Consider the following 24,615-nt stretch of genomic DNA (forward strand, 5'->3'; position numbering starts at 1 on the left):
TGGCTTTTTGTTTGAAACTGAATTCTTTAAATTTGATAGTGTTATCTGTAAAATAGTCCAAAAAATACCTCTAAAAATGGCTTTGACCACATTTACTGGTCGAAAATTGTGAATCGAAAAATAAAATGTTCGTCTCCGACCCCACGGCTACAGATCTGGCTTTTAAAAATTGTGGGTTTTACGAGCGGTTTTCCAGTGATGGAAGACACAAATTTTTAAGAGCGGATACAGACATCGGCCATGTATTTCAGAAAAAGAGCTCTCAAAAATCAGACTTTGAGTTCCGGGTTTCGGGCCAAAATTCAATCGAAGTGCGCATCTAAACCTTCAATTTAGTAATAGGATTTTTTCCTGGGACGAATCCTCGCCGTGCACGATTTTTTTTAGATTTCTGAAAAAAGCGTTTTTCCAAAAGCAAACCTTAAACCTTTCTTTTGTAAGAAAGGCAAAAAGTCAAACGCTCTCAAATAAAAGTGCGGAATCCAATCGATGTAAAATTTGCTGAGAAGTTTGATCGAGTCGTGAACACTCAGTTAGAAAGATAAATTTAAGTGAAATTACAAATAAATCCTTGGGGAGAATTATTCTGAATGACCCCTTACCTTTTTTGAGAAATTTACTCTGTATATAAAGAAAAATCATACAGCTATAACTTTTGAACCAACCGTCTGATCAATACCAAAATTTACTCGAATACAATTCATACCAAATGCTTTCGATCGAGAATGGGCTGGGACTTTGAATTTGATGTTCAGTATATGATTTTGTATAAATCCAAAAATTTAATAGGAAAAAATAGGGTAAAAATAAGACGAAAAACACTAAAATCGCTATATCTCTGGAAATACATTTTGGAAAAGCTTCAAATTTTGGGCCCAAACAGTTTATGGCGCATGTTTTCGAATGGCTTTTTGTTTGAAACTGAATTCTTTAAATTTGATAGTGTTATCTGTAAAATAGTCCAAAAAATACCTCTAAAAATGGCTTTGACCACATTTACTGGTCGAAAATTGTGAATCGAAAAATAAAATGTTCGTCTCCGACCCCACGGCTACAGATCTGGCTTTTAAAAATTGTGGGTTTTACGAGCGGTTTTCCAGTGATGGAAGACACAAATTTTTAAGAGCGGATACAGACATCGGCCATGTATTTCAGAAAAAGAGCTCTCAAAAATCAGACTTTGAGTTCCGGGTTTCGGGCCAAAATTCAATCGAAGTGCGCATCTAAACCTTCAATTCAGTAATAGGATTTTTTCCTGGGACGAATCCTCGCCGTGCACGATTTTTTTTAGATTTCTGAAAAAAGCGTTTTTCCAAAAGCAAACCTTAAACCTTTCTTTTGTAAGAAAGGCAAAAAGTCAAACGCTCTCAAATAAAAGTGCGGAATCCAATCGATGTAAAATTTGCTGAGAAGTTTGATCGAGTCGTGAACACTCAGTTAGAAAGATAAATTTAAGTGAAATTACAAATAAATCCTTGGGGAGAATTATTCTGAATGACCCCTTACCTTTTTTGAGAAATTTACTCTGTATATAAAGAAAAATCATACAGCTATAACTTTTGAACCAACCGTCTGATCAATACCAAAATTTACTCGAATACAATTCATACCAAATGCTTTCGATCGAGAATGGGCTGGGACTTTGAATTTGATGTTCAGTATATGATTTTGTATAAATCCAAAAATTTAATAGGAATAAATAGGGTAAAAATAAGACGAAAAACACTAAAATCGCTATATCTCTGGAAATACATTTTGAAAAAGCTTCAAATTTTGGGCCCAAACAGTTTATGGCGCATGTTTTCGAATGGCTTTTTGTTTGAAACTGAAATCTTTAAATTTGATAGTGTTATCTGTAAAATAGTCCAAAAAATACCTCTAAAAATGGCTTTGACCACATTTACTGGTCGAAAATTGTGAATCGAAAAATAAAATGTTCGTCTCCGACCCCACGGCTACAGATCTGGCTTTTAAAAATTGTGGGTTTTACGAGCGGTTTTCGAGTGATGGAAGACACAAATTTTTGAGAGCGGATACAGACATCGGCCATGTATTTCAGAAAAAGAGCTCTCAAAAATCAGACTTTGAGTTCCGGGTTTCGGGCGAAAATTCAATCGAATGAGCGCATCTAAACCTTCAATTCAGTAATAGGATTTTTTCCTGGGATGAATCCTCGCCGTGCACGATTTTTTTTAGATTTCTGAAAAAAGCGTTTTTCCAAAAGCAAACCTTAAACCTTTCTTTTGTAAGAAAGGCAAAAAGTCAAACGCTCTCAAATAAAAGTGCGGAATCCAATCGATGTAAAATTTGCTGAGAAGTTTGATCGAGTCGTGAACACTCAGTTAGAAAGATAAATTTAAGTGAAATTACAAATAAATCCTTGGGGAGAATTATTCTGAATGACCCCTTACCTTTTTTGAGAAATTTACTCTGTATATAAAGAAAAATCATACAGCTATAACTTTTGAACCAACCGTCTGATCAATACCAAAATTTACTCGAATACAATTCATACCAAATGCTTTCGATAGAGAATGGGCTGGGACTTTGAATTTGATGTTCAGTATATGATTTTGTATAAATCCAAAAATTTAATAGGAATAAATAGGGTAAAAATAAGACGAAAAACACTAAAATCGCTATATCTCTGGAAATACATTTTGAAAAAGCTTCAAATTTTGGGCCCAAACAGTTTATGGCGCATGTTTTCGAATGGCTTTTTGTTTGAAACTGAAATCTTTAAATTTGATAGTGTTATCTGTAAAATAGTCCAAAAAATACCTCTAAAAATGGCTTTGACCACATTTACTGGTCGAAAATTGTGAATCGAAAAATAAAATGTTCGTCTCCGACCCCACGGCTACAGATCTGGCTTTTAAAAATTGTGGGTTTTACGAGCGGTTTTCGAGTGATGGAAGACACAAATTTTTGAGAGCGGATACAGACATCGGCCATGTATTTCAGAAAAAGAGCTCTCAAAAATCAGACTTTGAGTTCCGGGTTTCGGGCGAAAATTCAATCGAATGAGCGCATCTAAACCTTCAATTCAGTAATAGGATTTTTTCCTGGGATGAATCCTCGCCGTGCACGATTTTTTTTAGATTTCTGAAAAAAGCGTTTTTCCAAAAGCAAACCTTAAACCTTTCTTTTGTAAGAAAGGCAAAAAGTCAAACGCTCTCAAATAAAAGTGCGGAATCCAATCGATGTAAAATTTGCTGAGAAGTTTGATCGAGTCGTGAACACTCAGTTAGAAAGATAAATTTAAGTGAAATTACAAATAAATCCTTGGGGAGAATTATTCTGAATGACCCCTTACCTTTTTTGAGAAATTTACTCTGTATATAAAGAAAAATCATACAGCTATAACTTTTGAACCAACCGTCTGATCAATACCAAAATTTACTCGAATACAATTCATACCAAATGCTTTCGATCGAGAATGGGCTGGGACTTTGAATTTGATGTTCAGTATATGATTTTGTATAAATCCAAAAATTTAATAGGAATAAATAGGGTAAAAATAAGACGAAAAACACTAAAATCGCTATATCTCTGGAAATACATTTTGAAAAAGCTTCAAATTTTGGGCCCAAACAGTTTATGGCGCATGTTTTCGAATGGCTTTTTGTTTGAAACTGAAATCTTTAAATTTGATAGTGTTATCTGTAAAATAGTCCAAAAAATACCTCTAAAAATGGCTTTGACCACATTTACTGGTCGAAAATTGTGAATCGAAAAATAAAATGTTCGTCTCCGACCCCACGGCTACAGATCTGGCTTTTAAAAATTGTGGGTTTTACGAGCGGTTTTCGAGTGATGGAAGACACAAATTTTTGAGAGCGGATACAGACATCGGCCATGTATTTCAGAAAAAGAGCTCTCAAAAATCAGACTTTGAGTTCCGGGTTTCGGGCGAAAATTCAATCGAATGAGCGCATCTAAACCTTCAATTCAGTAATAGGATTTTTTCCTGGGATGAATCCTCGCCGTGCACGATTTTTTTTAGATTTCTGAAAAAAGCGTTTTTCCAAAAGCAAACCTTAAACCTTTCTTTTGTAAGAAAGGCAAAAAGTCAAACGCTCTCAAATAAAAGTGCGGAATCCAATCGATGTAAAATTTGCTGAGAAGTTTGATCGAGTCGTGAACACTCAGTTAGAAAGATAAATTTAAGTGAAATTACAAATAAATCCTTGGGGAGAATTATTCTGAATGACCCCTTACCTTTTTTGAGAAATTTACTCTGTATATAAAGAAAAATCATACAGCTATAACTTTTGAACCAACCGTCTGATCAATACCAAAATTTACTCGAATACAATTCATACCAAATGCTTTCGATCGAGAATGGGCTGGGACTTTGAATTTGATGTTCAGTATATGATTTTGTATAAATCCAAAAATTTAATAGGAATAAATAGGGTAAAAATAAGACGAAAAACACTAAAATCGCTATATCTCTGGAAATACATTTTGAAAAAGCTTCAAATTTTGGGCCCAAACAGTTTATGGCGCATGTTTTCGAATGGCTTTTTGTTTGAAACTGAAATCTTTAAATTTGATAGTGTTATCTGTAAAATAGTCCAAAAAATACCTCTAAAAATGGCTTTGACCACATTTACTGGTCGAAAATTGTGAATCGAAAAATAAAATGTTCGTCTCCGACCCCACGGCTACAGATCTGGCTTTTAAAAATTGTGGGTTTTACGAGCGGTTTTCGAGTGATGGAAGACACAAATTTTTGAGAGCGGATACAGACATCGGCCATGTATTTCAGAAAAAGAGCTCTCAAAAATCAGACTTTGAGTTCCGGGTTTCGGGCGAAAATTCAATCGAATGAGCGCATCTAAACCTTCAATTCAGTAATAGGATTTTTTCCTGGGATGAATCCTCGCCGTGCACGATTTTTTTTAGATTTCTGAAAAAAGCGTTTTTCCAAAAGCAAACCTTAAACCTTTCTTTTGTAAGAAAGGCAAAAAGTCAAACGCTCTCAAATAAAAGTGCGGAATCCAATCGATGTAAAATTTGCTGAGAAGTTTGATCGAGTCGTGAACACTCAGTTAGAAAGATAAATTTAAGTGAAATTACAAATAAATCCTTGGGGAGAATTATTCTGAATGACCCCTTACCTTTTTTGAGAAATTTACTCTGTATATAAAGAAAAATCATACAGCTATAACTTTTGAACCAACCGTCTGATCAATACCAAAATTTACTCGAATACAATTCATACCAAATGCTTTCGATAGAGAATGGGCTGGGACTTTGAATTTGATGTTCAGTATATGATTTTGTATAAATCCAAAAATTTAATAGGAATAAATAGGGTAAAAATAAGACGAAAAACACTAAAATCGCTATATCTCTGGAAATACATTTTGAAAAAGCTTCAAATTTTGGGCCCAAACAGTTTATGGCGCATGTTTTCGAATGGCTTTTTGTTTGAAACTGAAATCTTTAAATTTGATAGTGTTATCTGTAAAATAGTCCAAAAAATACCTCTAAAAATGGCTTTGACCACATTTACTGGTCGAAAATTGTGAATCGAAAAATAAAATGTTCGTCTCCGACCCCACGGCTACAGATCTGGCTTTTAAAAATTGTGGGTTTTACGAGCGGTTTTCGAGTGATGGAAGACACAAATTTTTGAGAGCGGATACAGACATCGGCCATGTATTTCAGAAAAAGAGCTCTCAAAAATCAGACTTTGAGTTCCGGGTTTCGGGCGAAAATTCAATCGAATGAGCGCATCTAAACCTTCAATTCAGTAATAGGATTTTTTCCTGGGATGAATCCTCGCCGTGCACGATTTTTTTTAGATTTCTGAAAAAAGCGTTTTTCCAAAAGCAAACCTTAAACCTTTCTTTTGTAAGAAAGGCAAAAAGTCAAACGCTCTCAAATAAAAGTGCGGAATCCAATCGATGTAAAATTTGCTGAGAAGTTTGATCGAGTCGTGAACACTCAGTTAGAAAGATAAATTTAAGTGAAATTACAAATAAATCCTTGGGGAGAATTATTCTGAATGACCCCTTACCTTTTTTGAGAAATTTACTCTGTATATAAAGAAAAATCATACAGCTATAACTTTTGAACCAACCGTCTGATCAATACCAAAATTTACTCGAATACAATTCATACCAAATGCTTTCGATCGAGAATGGGCTGGGACTTTGAATTTGATGTTCAGTATATGATTTTGTATAAATCCAAAAATTTAATAGGAATAAATAGGGTAAAAATAAGACGAAAAACACTAAAATCGCTATATCTCTGGAAATACATTTTGAAAAAGCTTCAAATTTTGGGCCCAAACAGTTTATGGCGCATGTTTTCGAATGGCTTTTTGTTTGAAACTGAAATCTTTAAATTTGATAGTGTTATCTGTAAAATAGTCCAAAAAATACCTCTAAAAATGGCTTTGACCACATTTACTGGTCGAAAATTGTGAATCGAAAAATAAAATGTTCGTCTCCGACCCCACGGCTACAGATCTGGCTTTTAAAAATTGTGGGTTTTACGAGCGGTTTTCGAGTGATGGAAGACACAAATTTTTGAGAGCGGATACAGACATCGGCCATGTATTTCAGAAAAAGAGCTCTCAAAAATCAGACTTTGAGTTCCGGGTTTCGGGCGAAAATTCAATCGAATGAGCGCATCTAAACCTTCAATTCAGTAATAGGATTTTTTCCTGGGATGAATCCTCGCCGTGCACGATTTTTTTTAGATTTCTGAAAAAAGCGTTTTTCCAAAAGCAAACCTTAAACCTTTCTTTTGTAAGAAAGGCAAAAAGTCAAACGCTCTCAAATAAAAGTGCGGAATCCAATCGATGTAAAATTTGCTGAGAAGTTTGATCGAGTCGTGAACACTCAGTTAGAAAGATAAATTTAAGTGAAATTACAAATAAATCCTTGGGGAGAATTATTCTGAATGACCCCTTACCTTTTTTGAGAAATTTACTCTGTATATAAAGAAAAATCATACAGCTATAACTTTTGAACCAACCGTCTGATCAATACCAAAATTTACTCGAATACAATTCATACCAAATGCTTTCGATCGAGAATGGGCTGGGACTTTGAATTTGATGTTCAGTATATGATTTTGTATAAATCCAAAAATTTAATAGGAATAAATAGGGTAAAAATAAGACGAAAAACACTAAAATCGCTATATCTCTGGAAATACATTTTGAAAAAGCTTCAAATTTTGGGCCCAAACAGTTTATGGCGCATGTTTTCGAATGGCTTTTTGTTTGAAACTGAAATCTTTAAATTTGATAGTGTTATCTGTAAAATAGTCCAAAAAATACCTCTAAAAATGGCTTTGACCACATTTACTGGTCGAAAATTGTGAATCGAAAAATAAAATGTTCGTCTCCGACCCCACGGCTACAGATCTGGCTTTTAAAAATTGTGGATTTTACGAGCGGTTTTCGAGTGATGGAAGACACAAATTTTTGAGAGCGGATACAGACATCGGCCATGTATTTCAGAAAAAGAGCTCTCAAAAATCAGACTTTGAGTTCCGGGTTTCGGGCGAAAATTCAATCGAATGAGCGCATCTAAACCTTCAATTCAGTAATAGGATTTTTTCCTGGGATGAATCCTCGCCGTGCACGATTTTTTTTAGATTTCTGAAAAAAGCGTTTTTCCAAAAGCAAACCTTAAACCTTTCTTTTGTAAGAAAGGCAAAAAGTCAAACGCTCTCAAATAAAAGTGCGGAATCCAATCGATGTAAAATTTGCTGAGAAGTTTGATCGAGTCGTGAACACTCAGTTAGAAAGATAAATTTAAGTGAAATTACAAATAAATCCTTGGGGAGAATTATTCTGAATGACCCCTTACCTTTTTTGAGAAATTTACTCTGTATATAAAGAAAAATCATACAGCTATAACTTTTGAACCAACCGTCTGATCAATACCAAAATTTACTCGAATACAATTCATACCAAATGCTTTCGATCGAGAATGGGCTGGGACTTTGAATTTGATGTTCAGTATATGATTTTGTATAAATCCAAAAATTTAATAGGAATAAATAGGGTAAAAATAAGACGAAAAACACTAAAATCGCTATATCTCTGGAAATACATTTTGAAAAAGCTTCAAATTTTGGGCCCAAACAGTTTATGGCGCATGTTTTCGAATGGCTTTTTGTTTGAAACTGAAATCTTTAAATTTGATAGTGTTATCTGTAAAATAGTCCAAAAAATACCTCTAAAAATGGCTTTGACCACATTTACTGGTCGAAAATTGTGAATCGAAAAATAAAATGTTCGTCTCCGACCCCACGGCTACAGATCTGGCTTTTAAAAATTGTGGATTTTACGAGCGGTTTTCGAGTGATGGAAGACACAAATTTTTAAGAGCGGATACAGACATCGGCCATGTATTTCAGAAAAAGAGCTCTCAAAAATCAGACTTTGAGTTCCGGGTTTCGGGCGAAAATTCAATCGAAAGAGCGCATCTAAACCTTCAATTCAGTAATAGGATTTTTTCCTGGGATGAATCCTCGCCGTGCACGAATTTTTTTAGATTTCTGAAAAAAAGCGTTTTTCCAAAAGCAAACCTTAAACCTTTCTTTTGTAAGAAAGGCAAAAAGTCAAACGCTCTCAAATAAAAGTGCGGAATCCAATCGATGTAAAATTTGCTGAGAAGTTTGATCGAGTCGTGAACATTCAGTTAGAAAGATAAATTTAAGTGAAATTACAAATAAATCCTTGGGGAGAATTATTCTGAATGACCCCTTACCTTTTTTGAAAAATTTACTCTGTATATAAAGAAAAATCATACAGCTATAACTTTTGAACCAACCGTCTGATCAATACCAAAATTTACTCGAATACAATTCATACCAAATGCTTTCGATCGAGAATGGGCTGGGACTTTGAATTTGATGTTCAGTATATGATTTTGTATAAATCCAAAAATTTAATAGGAATAAATAGGGTAAAAATAAGACGAAAAACACTAAAATCGCTATATCTCTGGAAATACATTTTGAAAAAGCTTCAAATTTTGGGCCCAAACAGTTTATGGCGCATGTTTTCGAATGGCTTTTTGTTTGAAACTGAAATCTTTAAATTTGATAGTGTTATCTGTAAAATAGTCCAAAAAATACCTCTAAAAATGGCTTTGACCACATTTACTGGTCGAAAATTGTGAATCGAAAAATAAAATGTTCGTCTCCGACCCCACGGCTACAGATCTGGCTTTTAAAAATTGTGGATTTTACGAGCGGTTTTCGAGTGATGGAAGACACAAATTTTTGAGAGCGGATACAGACATCGGCCATGTATTTCAGAAAAAGAGCTCTCAAAAATCAGACTTTGAGTTCCGGGTTTCGGGCGAAAATTCAATCGAATGAGCGCATCTAAACCTTCAATTCAGTAATAGGATTTTTTCCTGGGATGAATCCTCGCCGTGCACGATTTTTTTTAGATTTCTGAAAAAAGCGTTTTTCCAAAAGCAAACCTTAAACCTTTCTTTTGTAAGAAAGGCAAAAAGTCAAACGCTCTCAAATAAAAGTGCGGAATCCAATCGATGTAAAATTTGCTGAGAAGTTTGATCGAGTCGTGAACACTCAGTTAGAAAGATAAATTTAAGTGAAATTACAAATAAATCCTTGGGGAGAATTATTCTGAATGACCCCTTACCTTTTTTGAGAAATTTACTCTGTATATAAAGAAAAATCATACAGCTATAACTTTTGAACCAACCGTCTGATCAATACCAAAATTTACTCGAATACAATTCATACCAAATGCTTTCGATCGAGAATGGGCTGGGACTTTGAATTTGATGTTCAGTATATGATTTTGTATAAATCCAAAAATTTAATAGGAATAAATAGGGTAAAAATAAGACGAAAAACACTAAAATCGCTATATCTCTGGAAATACATTTTGAAAAAGCTTCAAATTTTGGGCCCAAACAGTTTATGGCGCATGTTTTCGAATGGCTTTTTGTTTGAAACTGAAATCTTTAAATTTGATAGTGTTATCTGTAAAATAGTCCAAAAAATACCTCTAAAAATGGCTTTGACCACATTTACTGGTCGAAAATTGTGAATCGAAAAATAAAATGTTCGTCTCCGACCCCACGGCTACAGATCTGGCTTTTAAAAATTGTGGGTTTTACGAGCGGTTTTCGAGTGATGGAAGACACAAATTTTTGAGAGCGGATACAGACATCGGCCATGTATTTCAGAAAAAGAGCTCTCAAAAATCAGACTTTGAGTTCCGGGTTTCGGGCGAAAATTCAATCGAATGAGCGCATCTAAACCTTCAATTCAGTAATAGGATTTTTTCCTGGGATGAATCCTCGCCGTGCACGATTTTTTTTAGATTTCTGAAAAAAGCGTTTTTCCAAAAGCAAACCTTAAACCTTTCTTTTGTAAGAAAGGCAAAAAGTCAAACGCTCTCAAATAAAAGTGCGGAATCCAATCGATGTAAAATTTGCTGAGAAGTTTGATCGAGTCGTGAACACTCAGTTAGAAAGATAAATTTAAGTGAAATTACAAATAAATCCTTGGGGAGAATTATTCTGAATGACCCCTTACCTTTTTTGAGAAATTTACTCTGTATATAAAGAAAAATCATACAGCTATAACTTTTGAACCAACCGTCTGATCAATACCAAAATTTACTCGAATACAATTCATACCAAATGCTTTCGATCGAGAATGGGCTGGGACTTTGAATTTGATGTTCAGTATATGATTTTGTATAAATCCAAAAATTTAATAGGAATAAATAGGGTAAAAATAAGACGAAAAACACTAAAATCGCTATATCTCTGGAAATACATTTTGAAAAAGCTTCAAATTTTGGGCCCAAACAGTTTATGGCGCATGTTTTCGAATGGCTTTTTGTTTGAAACTGAAATCTTTAAATTTGATAGTGTTATCTGTAAAATAGTCCAAAAAATACCTCTAAAAATGGCTTTGACCACATTTACTGGTCGAAAATTGTGAATCGAAAAATAAAATGTTCGTCTCCGACCCCACGGCTACAGATCTGGCTTTTAAAAATTGTGGGTTTTACGAGCGGTTTTCGAGTGATGGAAGACACAAATTTTTGAGAGCGGATACAGACATCGGCCATGTATTTCAGAAAAAGAGCTCTCAAAAATCAGACTTTGAGTTCCGGGTTTCGGGCGAAAATTCAATCGAATGAGCGCATCTAAACCTTCAATTCAGTAATAGGATTTTTTCCTGGGATGAATCCTCGCCGTGCACGATTTTTTTTAGATTTCTGAAAAAAGCGTTTTTCCAAAAGCAAACCTTAAACCTTTCTTTTGTAAGAAAGGCAAAAAGTCAAACGCTCTCAAATAAAAGTGCGGAATCCAATCGATGTAAAATTTGCTGAGAAGTTTGATCGAGTCGTGAACACTCAGTTAGAAAGATAAATTTAAGTGAAATTACAAATAAATCCTTGGGGAGAATTATTCTGAATGACCCCTTACCTTTTTTGAGAAATTTACTCTGTATATAAAGAAAAATCATACAGCTATAACTTTTGAACCAACCGTCTGATCAATACCAAAATTTACTCGAATACAATTCATACCAAATGCTTTCGATCGAGAATGGGCTGGGACTTTGAATTTGATGTTCAGTATATGATTTTGTATAAATCCAAAAATTTAATAGGAATAAATAGGGTAAAAATAAGACGAAAAACACTAAAATCGCTATATCTCTGGAAATACATTTTGAAAAAGCTTCAAATTTTGGGCCCAAACAGTTTATGGCGCATGTTTTCGAATGGCTTTTTGTTTGAAACTGAAATCTTTAAATTTGATAGTGTTATCTGTAAAATAGTCCAAAAAATACCTCTAAAAATGGCTTTGACCACATTTACTGGTCGAAAATTGTGAATCGAAAAATAAAATGTTCGTCTCCGACCCCACGGCTACAGATCTGGCTTTTAAAAATTGTGGGTTTTACGAGCGGTTTTCGAGTGATGGAAGACACAAATTTTTGAGAGCGGATACAGACATCGGCCATGTATTTCAGAAAAAGAGCTCTCAAAAATCAGACTTTGAGTTCCGGGTTTCGGGCGAAAATTCAATCGAATGAGCGCATCTAAACCTTCAATTCAGTAATAGGATTTTTTCCTGGGATGAATCCTCGCCGTGCACGATTTTTTTTAGATTTCTGAAAAAAGCGTTTTTCCAAAAGCAAACCTTAAACCTTTCTTTTGTAAGAAAGGCAAAAACAGTTGCAATCAACTTACATTTAAACTTGATTTAATGCATAAGCTACTACAGTCAAACCTCTTTTTACGCGGTGCGTTATGTTTTTCTAAGTTGTCGATTTCTCTGGAACGACGCAACATTTTTGCAACCTTTTGAAAGCAATTTGTAGGATTTGTTCAGATCTACAAATTACTTTTTGAAGCTTACAAAAATATTGTATGGTTTAAGAGGAATCGACGAAACAAAAAGCGTAACGCCACCGCGTAAAAAGAGGTTTCTCTGTATTACTTGTTGATATGCTAACGATAAGTGCCAATTGAAAATATATGCATTTCCCCTTTCTCAGTAAATAGCAATTGAAAAAAAGTTCATGATTTCATGATTCCGAAATGTTAAAAATTCAAAGTTAAAGCTGTTAATCAACTTAAAAATTAATATATTATTGTACGAAAAAATATACATAAAAACTAAACTCAACAGTCAGCAGTTGATTTTATAAATTTAGCAGTTTTGAATATTTAAATTATTCAAAAATTCCCATTTCAAAATTGGTTTTGAACATTTATTTTCCCAAACGAACAAAACAACGGACAAAAAACATGTGTCAGGTATTCAAATAAGTGAATTTGAATACAGTTTCATTCGAATTGCAGTATTCGCTTTGAAATAAATGTTACAAAATTTGAATGTCAATAAAGTGAACCTCTACCTTAGCAAGAACACCAACCACTCTACACTATCGACACCGTAACGCCTCCTACTGGTGCTGCCACCTCAATCTCACACCATCAACTAATACTCACATGTTTCTCTCGTTCTACAACAGGAATCCTGGACATGTTCGGCTTCGAGGAACCTCGACCCGCCCAGCTTGAACACCTGTGCATAAATCTGTGCGCCGAAACGATGCAACACTTTTACAACACACACATCTTCAAGAGCTCCGTCGAGTCATGCCGCGAGGAGGGTATCATCTGCGATACCGAGGTCGATTACGTGGACAACGTGCCCTGTATTGATCTGATCTCTTCGCTGCGGACGGGACTGTTGAGCATGCTGGACGCGGAATGTTCCGTGCGTGGCACGGCCGAGACTTATGTGTCGAAGATTAAGGTTCAGCACCGGAATTCGGCTCGGTTGGAGCAGCGCACGCTTGAGCCGTACGATCCGAGGATCTTTGCGATTAGGCACTTTGCTGGTAGGGTTGAGTACGACACGACTGACTTTTTGGACACGAATAGGGATGTGGTTCCGGATGATTTGGTGTCGGTGTTTTACAAGCACACGTGCAACTTTGGTTTTGCGACGCACCTGTTTGGGACGGAGTTGAAGGCGTTGTACGCCCAGGAGAACGTGCCACGTGGGTTGAGCTTTAGAATCGCGCCGACGTCGCACACAGATCTACTGAACGGAGATGAACCAGTTTCAACGCTTACCCAAGACTTCCACACCCGACTGGACAACTTGCTGCGGACGCTGGTGCACGCGCGGCCACACTTTGTCCGGTGCATCCGGAGTAACACCGCTGAAAAGGCGGGGGTGTTTGACCGTGGAACGGTCGTCCGACAAATCCGTGCCCTACAGGTGCTGGAAACCGTGAATTTAATGGCCAGTGGATTCCCACATCGTTTGCGGTTTAAGCAGTTCACCGCGCGCTACCGGATGTTGGCTCCGTTCCGACTGCTGCGGCGATGCGAGGAGAAAGCCCTCGAGGACTGCAAGCTCATTCTGGACTTTGCGCTGGAGAACCCACCCGAGTTGGACGGATCGGTGACGCTGTCGTGGGCACCGGGCAAGAGGCACATCTTTTTGAGTGAGGGCATTCGGCAACATTTGGAGAATTTGAGGACGGAGGTGCGCATGAAGAGTGCAACGCTGATTCAGGCCACGTGGCGTGGGTGGAATCTACGCAAGCGGCTGGGAACGATCCGGAGGTCGCACGATATCAAGATGGTTGGCGGAGGAATGCTGACGCTGAACAAGAGTTCGGGTGAGTTGTTGCTGACTAAATTAAGAAATTTTATAAACTAACATAATTTCTACTCTTCTATTTTAGCCACTCGACCGAACGCGAACAACCCCACCTCAAACGCAAACGCGAACGCCACCAATACCGGTACGGCCACCCGGCCACGACCCCAGCCAATCGCCGGAACGCCACCGCCCGATCCAAACGAAAAGTGCGACTCGAAGATAATCGCCCAAACGTGTACCCTGTTCGGGCTGGACCTGGTAAGTTCAAAGACGCGCTCAACCGGAATCGTCGCGGGTTGTTCATTCAAACTCTTTCCCCAGGAACGCCCCCCGCCAGTTCCCCCCTCCCGGTCGTACACCGTCACGGGCAACTCCAAGCTCGGCTACCCCCAGACGCGCCTCATGAAGATGAACTTCCCCGAGGACTCGGCGGCGGCCACCGTCGGAGAGCAGCTGCGCAAGGGCGAAGCGGTCACGGTTACCGGTGCGTCCCATCGGCGCGGCCACCTGATCGTCGAGCACAACGGGATCAGTTTGCACGTGCCGTTCCAGTACATGGAGCTGGTCAAGAACAGTACCTCCGGATCGCCGTCGCCACCGGCTTCCACCAACGCGGGAGCGGTGAATATCTGAGGCGGAAAAGGGTATTGTTATTGCGGGACGATATGGTTAGGTTTAAGTGAACTATTTTCAACCGTGTATTGATTGATTGCGATTGTTATTTGGGTTGGTTAAAGTATGTTTCATTATTTTTTTCCTGGCATGAAGATAAAAGATTTTTGGGAGGCATTTGGAGGCTCAGGAGTCGCTTCTTGGGCAACGTGTGCATTTTGTGCACCATGGCCTCCGCGATTTCCTCCGCGTTGTTGTCGATTTCCATTACCGCGGTTCCCGTGGTTGTTACCTCGATTTCCACGGTTGTTACCTCTGTTTTGACCGCGTCCTTTTCCTCGACCGGAATACTGTCCTGTGGTCGCTGCTTGCGCCCACAAGACAGATTCCTGGTCAGGGTTGTTCTGTGATTCCAAGGCATGCGAAATTGCTGATGGTAGTGTTTGTGGATTTCTGCTCAGCGTTAGAAACGCTGTGTTTTGGTCTTTTAGACCGCGAATAAAAGTACTAACCGCGATGGGTTGTACTATGGGGTTTGACGCTGCCTCCGTCGGGAAAGTTCCTGAGGAGACGTGGGCAGCAGCCAGTTTGGTAGCTAACTTTTCTACCTCTTGACCAAATTCCGTTATGGTCTTGTTATTTTTCTGTTTCGTTTGTCGCAATTCAGCTTCCACTGCAATTGGTGTCAACCGAATGGCAAACTTTCGGCGCAATTCTGCAAATGCGCCTTCAATGGTTGCCGCTTCCTCAATTGATCCTCGCGCTGCTCCTGTTAATCGAGAGCGCATAAACCGTAAAAAATCTCCCTCCGGGACATCGGCCTCATGATCCCTTAGGACTGTTACGTCCGAGATCCAGGACTCTAACGTTTCCGCTGATCCGGTAAACTTTTCCACCATTTTGATGGCGAGTCCTAAGTCCAATCGATTTGCCATGGTTTGGCCGAGTTCCACAAACAAGTGGGACAAGTCCAAATCAAGGTTTGACACACTTGTTAAGACTTTCCTTTATGAAGATTTTTAATTCTTTAAGCCTTTTGGCTAATGTTTTTTGATTTTCAAAATTCTTTTCCCGGATAATGGATTGCTGGAGCTTATCCAAAATCTTGTTTATCTTAATTTGTGCAGACTCGAGTGATTTTCGAGTTTGCACTTTTTGTAGCAGAAAATTTAATGTTAGCCTAATGGTTTCTTCTTTTTGTAAGAAAGATTCCATTAGGGCAATCTAAGCACTTTTTTTATGAAAGTTTGTGATCTAAATCCAAGTAAATTTATTAAGTGAGATCATTCTACGCAACAAAAAAAAAGAGAAGGAGAGATTGGATTCATCTTTTTTTTACTGCTTTCAAGCACTGATATTGATATTATTTCACATAAAATAAAAAAAAAATTCTGAACGATTGCTCGGCAAATCCTTATACTTGCTGTTTTGCCGACGGCAGTTGAGATGCTCCCGTTGCGACGAACTCGGGTGGGCACTTGTACATCGCTGCCGCTGCTTGTTCCCGCTGGCAGAGCTCCTGCTGCTGCTGCTGTTCCTGCTGGCCGAACTTGTTGCTTTACTCCGGGTAGGATAACCAGTATCGGTTCACCATTTTGCTCTTCATTAGGATGCACAATTCACTGCGCAGGTTTTTGAGGGCAGTCGTCTGGAGCGACGGCATCTGGTTTTCCACTGCCGCACCAGCAGCTAGGTCGAACTATGAGTCCACTATCTTAAATTGTGCATTAACCTCTTCCTTGATGATCTTATTTCGCTTTTTCAGTTTATCTCTAATGTCCACAAGTTGTGAAAAACACAGTGAAAAAAGTAGGTCATTCGCCAACCTTGCCATTTTGAATTCTTTTCGTCTGTTGATCACTGGCACTTCATATTTTCTTCGTTTTAATTTTTTTTTTTTTACTGGCACTTTAAATTGTTTTCGTTTGCTCGTTGCTATATTTCATTGCTAAACAGCGTTTAAGTTAGCAAGGGAACGCGCTGCACGCACCGCTTCTCTTTTTTGCCATGCCACAAATTTTTTCAGCACCGCGTAGCCCATACTACTGGCGACCAAAACCACAATCACAATCAGGAGCAATTGATTTTCTTCATGATAGGTAGTGTGCTGCTCCATATTGTTAATAATTTCCACTTGCGGGTCGCCCGCGACGTTTGTTGATTTACTTTGGGGTTTTCCCATTTTGGTTTTTAATTTTTTTTTTTACACTTTCATCACGTTCATCTTGTTGAAACTGTTTTTTGGGTTTTCACACAGTCATACTGTCGAGGGTTTTTCACTTTGAATTTTTACTACACAGTGGCCAACTCGGGTTCGCCGAAACCGAAAAATCACTGCTTCCAGGGCGGGCACGACGACGTCTTACACAAACGGGAATCGCGCACCGAAACAGCTCCTGGCTGGATCGCCATGTAATGTCCGTGCATACTCTGTAAAGTCCTTTACAATCCTCTCCAATAATCTACGATGGATGTCATCTATGGTTGAACATTCAACCAGGGCTGTGGAGTCGGAGTCGGAGTCAGAGCCGGAGTCGGTGGAGTCGGGTCTTTTTGGGGACCTGGAGTCGGAGTCGTCAAAACTCGAATAGCTGGAGTCGGAGTCAGCTAAATTTTATGAGCTGGAGTCGGAGTCGGAGCCGGAGTCGACAATTTCTGATAAACTTGGAGTCGGAGCTGGAGTCGGAGTTAACTTAAATTCAATAAAATTTATGAACTTTTTTATCGTTCAGTTTTTTGTTATAATGCAAATTATTTACAAAACTTTTAAATGCCTCGTATTGATTTTTTTTTTCAGAGATTTATCAGATGCCATTATGTTTTTGTAACATTTTCAGTTTGATTGGATAAATTTCCCCTCATTTACCCATGTTTGTAGTTTCATAACTCATAAAATTATAAACAATTTTGGTTGTGCAGGCATTTTAATTAATATTTAGTAAATGCTTGACTCCCTCCTTTTGCTTCTTTCAAATAAAATTTCACAAAATTTAAAAACAAAGGATCACTATCAGTACTTAACTAAAATTATAACATTTTTTAAACATTGGTAAATCAATCTATTAGGTAAATCAATCTATTACTTGGAACTAAAAATGCTCGTTTTGTATATAAATAAAAAAAAATCAAAGGGTCGTATTGTAGATATTTGAAACTGACAGAAAATATCAAAAATAAGTAGCAACTGTTCGGACGGTGGCAAATAAAACCAGATTTTGTATCAGCTAATGCAGATCAAACTGTAATTATATTTTAGAATTCAATTTTAGTTCGTTGTTTTGTTTTTGTTTGAAAATTGTCTTACATTGATTGGTTTGTTTTTGTACCGTTTTGTACCGAAACCTTCTCGCTCCGCCTTCGACACTGGCAACCTATCGATAATTTTAATATTTATTTACAAATAGTTCTAAGTTTTAATCTGTGTAACAACTCACAAATTACCCCAGCGGTGACGACTGCACCTCTTTGCCGAGCGCTTTTAGTTTATGTTCCCTGTCGCGCGGTTCTGTGTTTCAATGAGTGTTAATTGTCATTGTTCACTTTGGTAGTAAATTATGTGTTACCTATTCTCCACTGTACTGTACTGTTCGATCCGTCCTGTCCGAACTGTCTCGTCCTGGCCGACCCGTTTCGAAGTTCGTACTAGTAGATTTAGGAGTTTTTAATCTGTTCCCCTTCGCTGGAGTGTTTGTTTACGTCTCACCTGGATTTATTTGTGATCGTCTAACCAACTCGTGAACACGTCTGCATGCCCCGTTCTAACTGTTGTGCACTAAAACTGTCCTTCGTTAGCCACAATCACTAAAACACTCTCCTGCTCGTGGAAACCTCCAACTTCTTCGTTCAACGCGTTTTCTGTTTGTCCTCGTCCCTACTTTTACTCCTGTTTACTTCCTCCTCTCTTGATTCTACTTTACTATAATTTGTTTATGTTTATATTTGTGTTGTGTTTTGTGTAGCGCTGCGTGTGCCGTGACCCTGCCGTGTCTTCGCGACCTATGTCGACTTGGCGGCAGTGTTGTCGGAACAGCAACTAATTTTGAAATCATCATTGAATGTATTAAATATATCGATTTCCTTAATGTTTACTATTTCTCTACAAAAATCTGAAAGTGTGGATCCATAAAAATATTGTTGAACAAATCTAACAAATATTTCTTTTTAAATGTCATAAGCCGGGGTAGCATTGATAACACTTGATTTTTTCAAATATTATCCAACCGGTAAGGATTTTATCATGATTTATATGTTTAAACCATGTACTGGGCTGAATCACAACATGTCCATGTATGTATGTATTTTCAAATAAAATCAGTAGAGCTTTGCAATATAGTTACGTAAACTGTTTATTTCAATACCATGGTGACTTTGATGTTAGTTACTTTGTTTCTTACAAATTTCAGCCTGAATGTAAGCAAAACTATTTTATATATCATATCAAATCGATTATGAAAGCTAGGTCTCTTTTATTTTTATTTTTTTAAATAACAATTAAATATTTGTTTAACTAGTTTACAAACTTTTAAATAAAAGTAGTGCAAATTTCAGGGTAATTAAATTTTACTTCTTGAGGTACTCTGATTTTGCAAAATAATTTTGTAAAAAAAAACTTCAACTTATCAATGTCACCCCGGTTTACAGGTATACGCGCAAGTGTGAGCTGAACATGTGAGTGATGTTATTAATACTTTTCATTTCAATTAATTTATTTCGTTGTTTAAGCATTACTTGTGTGATGTTATTTTAAGCTGAGATGTGGAATACCTTTGAACAGCTGATTAATTCAAAGTTGAAAACAGAGTTTGAGGGTGCATAAAGAATCGAAGTTACAAAATAACCTTCAAAATAGTAGGGATAGTTAGAGGAATGGAGATTTTATTTAAACATTTTTTAGATATTCTTAATACTGAGTTAGTGCTGGAGTCGGAGTCAACAATTTGTTAAAAGCTGGAGTCGGAGTCGGAGTCGGAGTCGGCTAGAGTTGGCAGGCCGGAGTCGGAGTCGGAGTCGTATGAACCTGAAAGCCGGAGCCGGAGTCGGAGTCGGAGTCGGCTTAACTCAGAAAGCCGGAGTCGGAGTCGGCTTAACTCAGAAAGCCGGAGTCGGAGTCGAAGTCGGAGTCGTCTACAACATGACCCGACTCCGCAGCCCTGCATTAAACATACTCTGGTGAACTCCGGTTTATAACTAAACTTTATTTTCTACTCAAGTAGACGCAGGCCCTCACAGCCGAGGGCCTACGTGACCTAAAATACTTGGTCAGCAGAATGGGTGCGATCCGATCGTCGGTCATTGGATCGCAGCATTCTGCTGACGCGTTCTCAGAACGAACAGTTGCAACATTGTAGCAACTGTCGTTCTTACTAGGGCGGTATCCACCACATGGGAGGCATCTACGCAAATGTAAAAAAATGAAAACATAACCCTCGCTGGAATTCTTTTTTATGACTTGGAGCTTTTTACCTCGATATCAACTTTTTCGCTGGCTTCAAAATTTGTATTCCGGAAAAACTATAATTAAACCAGTTTTAAATTTTCTGGTCAAGCAAACACAAGAAAAAACAACAAGGGAGCAGCATCAAACTCCATCGTGCCTCTAATGTTGCCATATCATCACTTTGACGTTCGATTACAGCTCATTAAAAGCGTTTTAACTGAAATTGAGTGATAAATAGCTCAATTGGAAGTGAGCAAGCAAGTTTCTATCAACAGTTTCACAAAACCAAATGAACTCTTGCTTCTAAAAACATTTTTTGCGCTTTTTCAAAAAGTGCGCCAGGGTTAACAATGTTGTTTTGGTTAAAAATGATTTCGTTAGGGGTGAATTTTGTTGCAGAGTGAATTGTATCATTATACAGGGCTACTGATAATTTGATAATCGATTTAGTTTGCATACCTACAAATTTGTGTTTGTTGGTGTTGAAGATTTCTGCTATGGAAAGATGGGTCCTTTCTACTTGGCCATTCGATTCCGAAGAAGATGCATATTCAAATTCGACGCCTAACTGTGCCAAATAATTTTTAAGTTGTATAGATCGAAAAGTAGTTTCGTGATCAGTGACAATTTCGTTTGGGAATCCAAATGAAGTGAAATATTTGGCTAGTGCCTTTTGCACTTGTACTAAATTTTTGTGTTTGATGAAATACATTTGTAGATGTTTCGAAAAACTATCCACTAATGAAAGAAAACTATTGTTATTGATACCCAAGTACCCAAGTAACCACAAGCACTAAATTGAAGTATTTATTCAGTACTAAATCAGCACTCGAATGCTTTGAAGTAGTAAATAAGCTTTGCGAATGCCTCAAAGTACCAAAACTTTGCAGCATTACAACTGGCATTAAATCACCATTAACGACCTTGAAAATGTGCTTCAAAGCATTTGATGTTTATCAACAAAGTAACCCATCCATACGGGAAACATTTCAGCCAGTCACGCTCTTATTGACTTTTATCCTTCTCCCGTCATACTGTTCCAATAAGCGTGCGGGCTAAGGCGCATTTCCCTCAGTGTGCAACAGTTTTATTTTTGCGTGAACTGGGTTCAATTCCCGCTGACTGAAGTGTTTTTTTTTGTTTATTTTTTTTTTGTGGAAAACTGCAGCCTGTAATTAAGCCAAATTTTTCAAAACATATGCCCATAGCACAAAGGACAAAAGTTCTCTGGTAAATTGAATGACTTTTCTCGCAAGCAAAAAGCTGCTTTCCGGAAGTCTGATACACTTTGTGAAATTTTGCCAACCGTGGACCAAGCACTCCTCGGAAAAACAGTTTAGGTTAGCCGTTAGCCATTACTTGTCCCTATTAACCCCAAGCCTTCCGTAATTGATTGCACTTCACTTGACTGGCTGGCCGCAATTTGCTGAGTGACTCGTCTTTAATTTCCGTCCAACGAAATGACAACGAGTTTTTCTCATGAACCAGAAACTCGAAACAGCAGAAAAAAAGTCTTCCTTAATGTTCGATGCATCAACCACATCGATTAAAACTTTCAAAACAAACACTAATTTCAGAATACATCAGTTGGCTGGCGCGCATCCTGGAGATCGACGAGAAAAATGCAAGAATAACATCAAAGTGTCACACTCACACATGAAACGCAACAGGAGAAAAAAAAACAAAGGAGGCCCACCACCAAGTGTGTGGAGCAGCTAGCTGTCCTTTTTTTCCCCCAGCCTTGACGTCGATAAAGCAGTTTTTTTGTTCGAGCTTTCGGTGAGGCATTAAATCGGCATCACTGTGCGCCACTTGAAATATTTCTCAAGGGAAAAGTGCTGATTTAATGTTTTGAAGCATTATTTGCTGGTATTAAATGCCAATATAATGCTGATTTAATGCCGCTATTTAGTGCCTCGCGGTTACTTGGGTAACCGCGAGGCACTAAATAGCGGCATTAAATCAGCATTATATTGGCATTTAATACCAGCAAATAATGCTTCAAAACATTAAATCAGCACTTTTCCCTTGAGAAATATTTCAAGTGGCGCACAGTGATGCCGATTTAATGCCTCACCGAAAGCTCGAACAAAAAAACTGCTTTATCGACGTCAAGGCTGGGGGAAAAAAAGGACAGCTAGCTGCTCCACACACTTGGTGGTGGGCCACCTTTTTGTGTGACACTTTGATGTTATTCTTGCATTTTTCTCGTCGATCTCCAGGATGCGCACCAGCCAACTGATGTATTCTGAAATGAGTGTTTGTTTTGAAAGTTTTAATCGATGTGGTTGATGCATCGAACATTAATGAAGACTTTCTTTCTGCTGTTTCGAGTTTCTGGTTCATGAGAAAAACTCGTTGTCATTTCGTTGGACGGAAATTAAAGACGAGTCACTCAGCAAATTGCGGCCAGCCAGTCAAGTGAAGTGCAATCAATTACGGAAGGCTTGGGGTTAATAGGGACAAGTAATGGCTAACGGCTAACCTAAACTGTTTTTCCGAGGAGTGCTTGGTCCACGGTTGGCAAAATTTCACAAAGTGTATCAGACTTCCGGAAAGCAGCTTTTTGCTTGCGAGAAAAGTCATTCAATTTACCAGAGAACTTTTGTCCTTTGTGCTATGGGCATATGTTTTGAAAAATTTGGCTTAATTACAGGCTGCAGTTTTCCACAAAAAAAAAATAAACAAAAAAAAACACTTCAGTCAGCGGGAATTGAACCCAGTTCACGCAAAAATAAAACTGTTGCACACTGAGGGAAATGCGCCTTAGCCCGCACGCTTATTGGAACAGTATGACGGGAGAAGGATAAAAGTCAATAAGAGCGTGACTGGCTGAAATGTTTCCCGTATGGATGGGTTACTTTGTTGATAAACATCAAATGCTTTGAAGCACATTTTCAAGGTCGTTAATGGTGATTTAATGCCAGTTGTAATGCTGCAAAGTTTTGGTACTTTGAGGCATTCGCAAAGCTTATTTACTACTTCAAAGCATTCGAGTGCTGATTTAGTACTGAATAAATACTTCAATTTAGTGCTTGTGGTTACTTGGGTAATGAAAATGTCCATGTGAACTCTTGTGAATGGTTTTTCTGTCACTGGTCTTGGAGAAATTTTTATGTTGTAAGGTTTCCTTTCATATTTATGGGTGTAACAAATATGGCATGAATTAATATGCATTTTGATCAAATTTCTCATCTCCGGTAAGAAGTATGCTTTTTTTAATTTGGGCTTCTACCTCGTTAATTCCACGATGGGCTCTTTCGTGTTCTTTGGAAATTATTACATTTTGTCTGTCGTGGTTACAAACATCTTCCACGATAAGTTGGGTAAGAACGAAATGTCCTTTGTTATTAAAATTTTCTTTGTATTCGTCTTGAATTATTTGTATTATATTTTCAGGGGCAATGATTGCTGTTTGGTTTCCATTGTGATACTTTTTAAAGAAATCTATCACTTCATTCTTCGAAAAATTCGGTTGAATGATAGTGTGTCTATGGTAGTCTGTGAAGGGAGATTCGTGGAAGATTCGTGTGCAATTTTAAAAACAATTTGGTTCCTGTAATAATCAACAGGTCGACTCACAAAGTGAATATAGTCTTCCGCTGAGTCCTCCGCGGAGTGGATTGTGTCATCATCTGATTGTGTTGATAAATCTAAATCATCTGACGAGTGCTCTGAAATTGAAAGAATGTCATTAGCGTTTACTTCAAAGTTATCTTCATCATCCTTTGTCTCTATTTTTCTACAAAGCGCGTCGGCGACGACGTTAGCCTTTCCTGGTTTATAGAGGAAGTTTAATTTGTAATTCTCCAATTCATCTCGCCATGCTAAAATTCTTTGATTTTTGTTACATGTTTTGATGTATTGAAGTGGTTTATGATCAGTGTACAATGTACACTCATTACCATAGATGTAGGGTCTGAATTTTTGAACCGCCCACGGCCGGTGCTTCCTTCTCAATTGTACTGTATCTTGTTTCACATTTGGTAAGTGTTCTGCTTGCAAATGCAATTGGTTTGAACTGCTCCCAAAGCGAAGTTGCTTGCGTCAGTAGTTAAGATGAAAGGCTTATCAAAATCTGGGTATGCCAAGACTTGGTCTGAGGCAATTTTTTTTTTTCAGTTTCTCGAATGCTGATTTATAACTTGCGTCTTTAAGATCGATCGATTTTTCAGATTTATGTAAGTATTTAGTCATCGATTTTGTGATTTTTGAGTAATCTTTTATAAACCGTCGGTAATAGCCAGAAAGGCCCAAAAATTGTTTAATTTCTTTTTTTGTTTCAGGTAATTTCCAGTCCAGATTTTTTTCAATTTTACCTGGATCTGGTTTTATGCCGTCTTGTGTTTCTCTCTTCATGAATTCACACTTGTCTAGCTGAATTTTTAAGTTGTA

The 24,615-nt window shown here is 37.7% G+C and overlaps 1 protein-coding gene and 1 long non-coding RNA gene across 2 annotated transcripts in view; one reads left to right on the forward strand and one right to left on the reverse strand.

Moving 5' to 3' along the window:
* The window catches only part of LOC120414734 (myosin-I heavy chain), a 107,908-nt gene extending 92,948 nt beyond the window's left edge, over positions 1–14,960 (forward strand). The window contains 2 exon segments of the mRNA XM_052709203.1: positions 13,024–14,429; positions 14,493–14,960. Of these exon segments, the coding sequence (XP_052565163.1) occupies positions 13,024–14,429; positions 14,493–14,804 (1,718 nt within the window). The 3' untranslated portion in view covers positions 14,805–14,960.
* A 2,010-nt stretch (positions 14,961–16,970) lies between these two features.
* Positions 16,971–20,974, reverse strand: LOC120414781 (uncharacterized). Its single transcript, XR_008212317.1, has 2 exons — positions 18,487–20,974; positions 16,971–18,425 (listed from the first exon to the last, which is right to left on the reverse strand). It is a non-coding gene; the product is annotated as an uncharacterized LOC120414781 (long non-coding RNA).
* Positions 20,975–24,615: the final 3,641 nt, after the last annotated feature.

This window comes from Culex pipiens, chromosome 2 (assembly GCF_016801865.2).
Source record: "Culex pipiens pallens isolate TS chromosome 2, TS_CPP_V2, whole genome shotgun sequence".
NCBI lineage: Eukaryota > Metazoa > Arthropoda > Insecta > Diptera > Culicidae > Culex > Culex pipiens.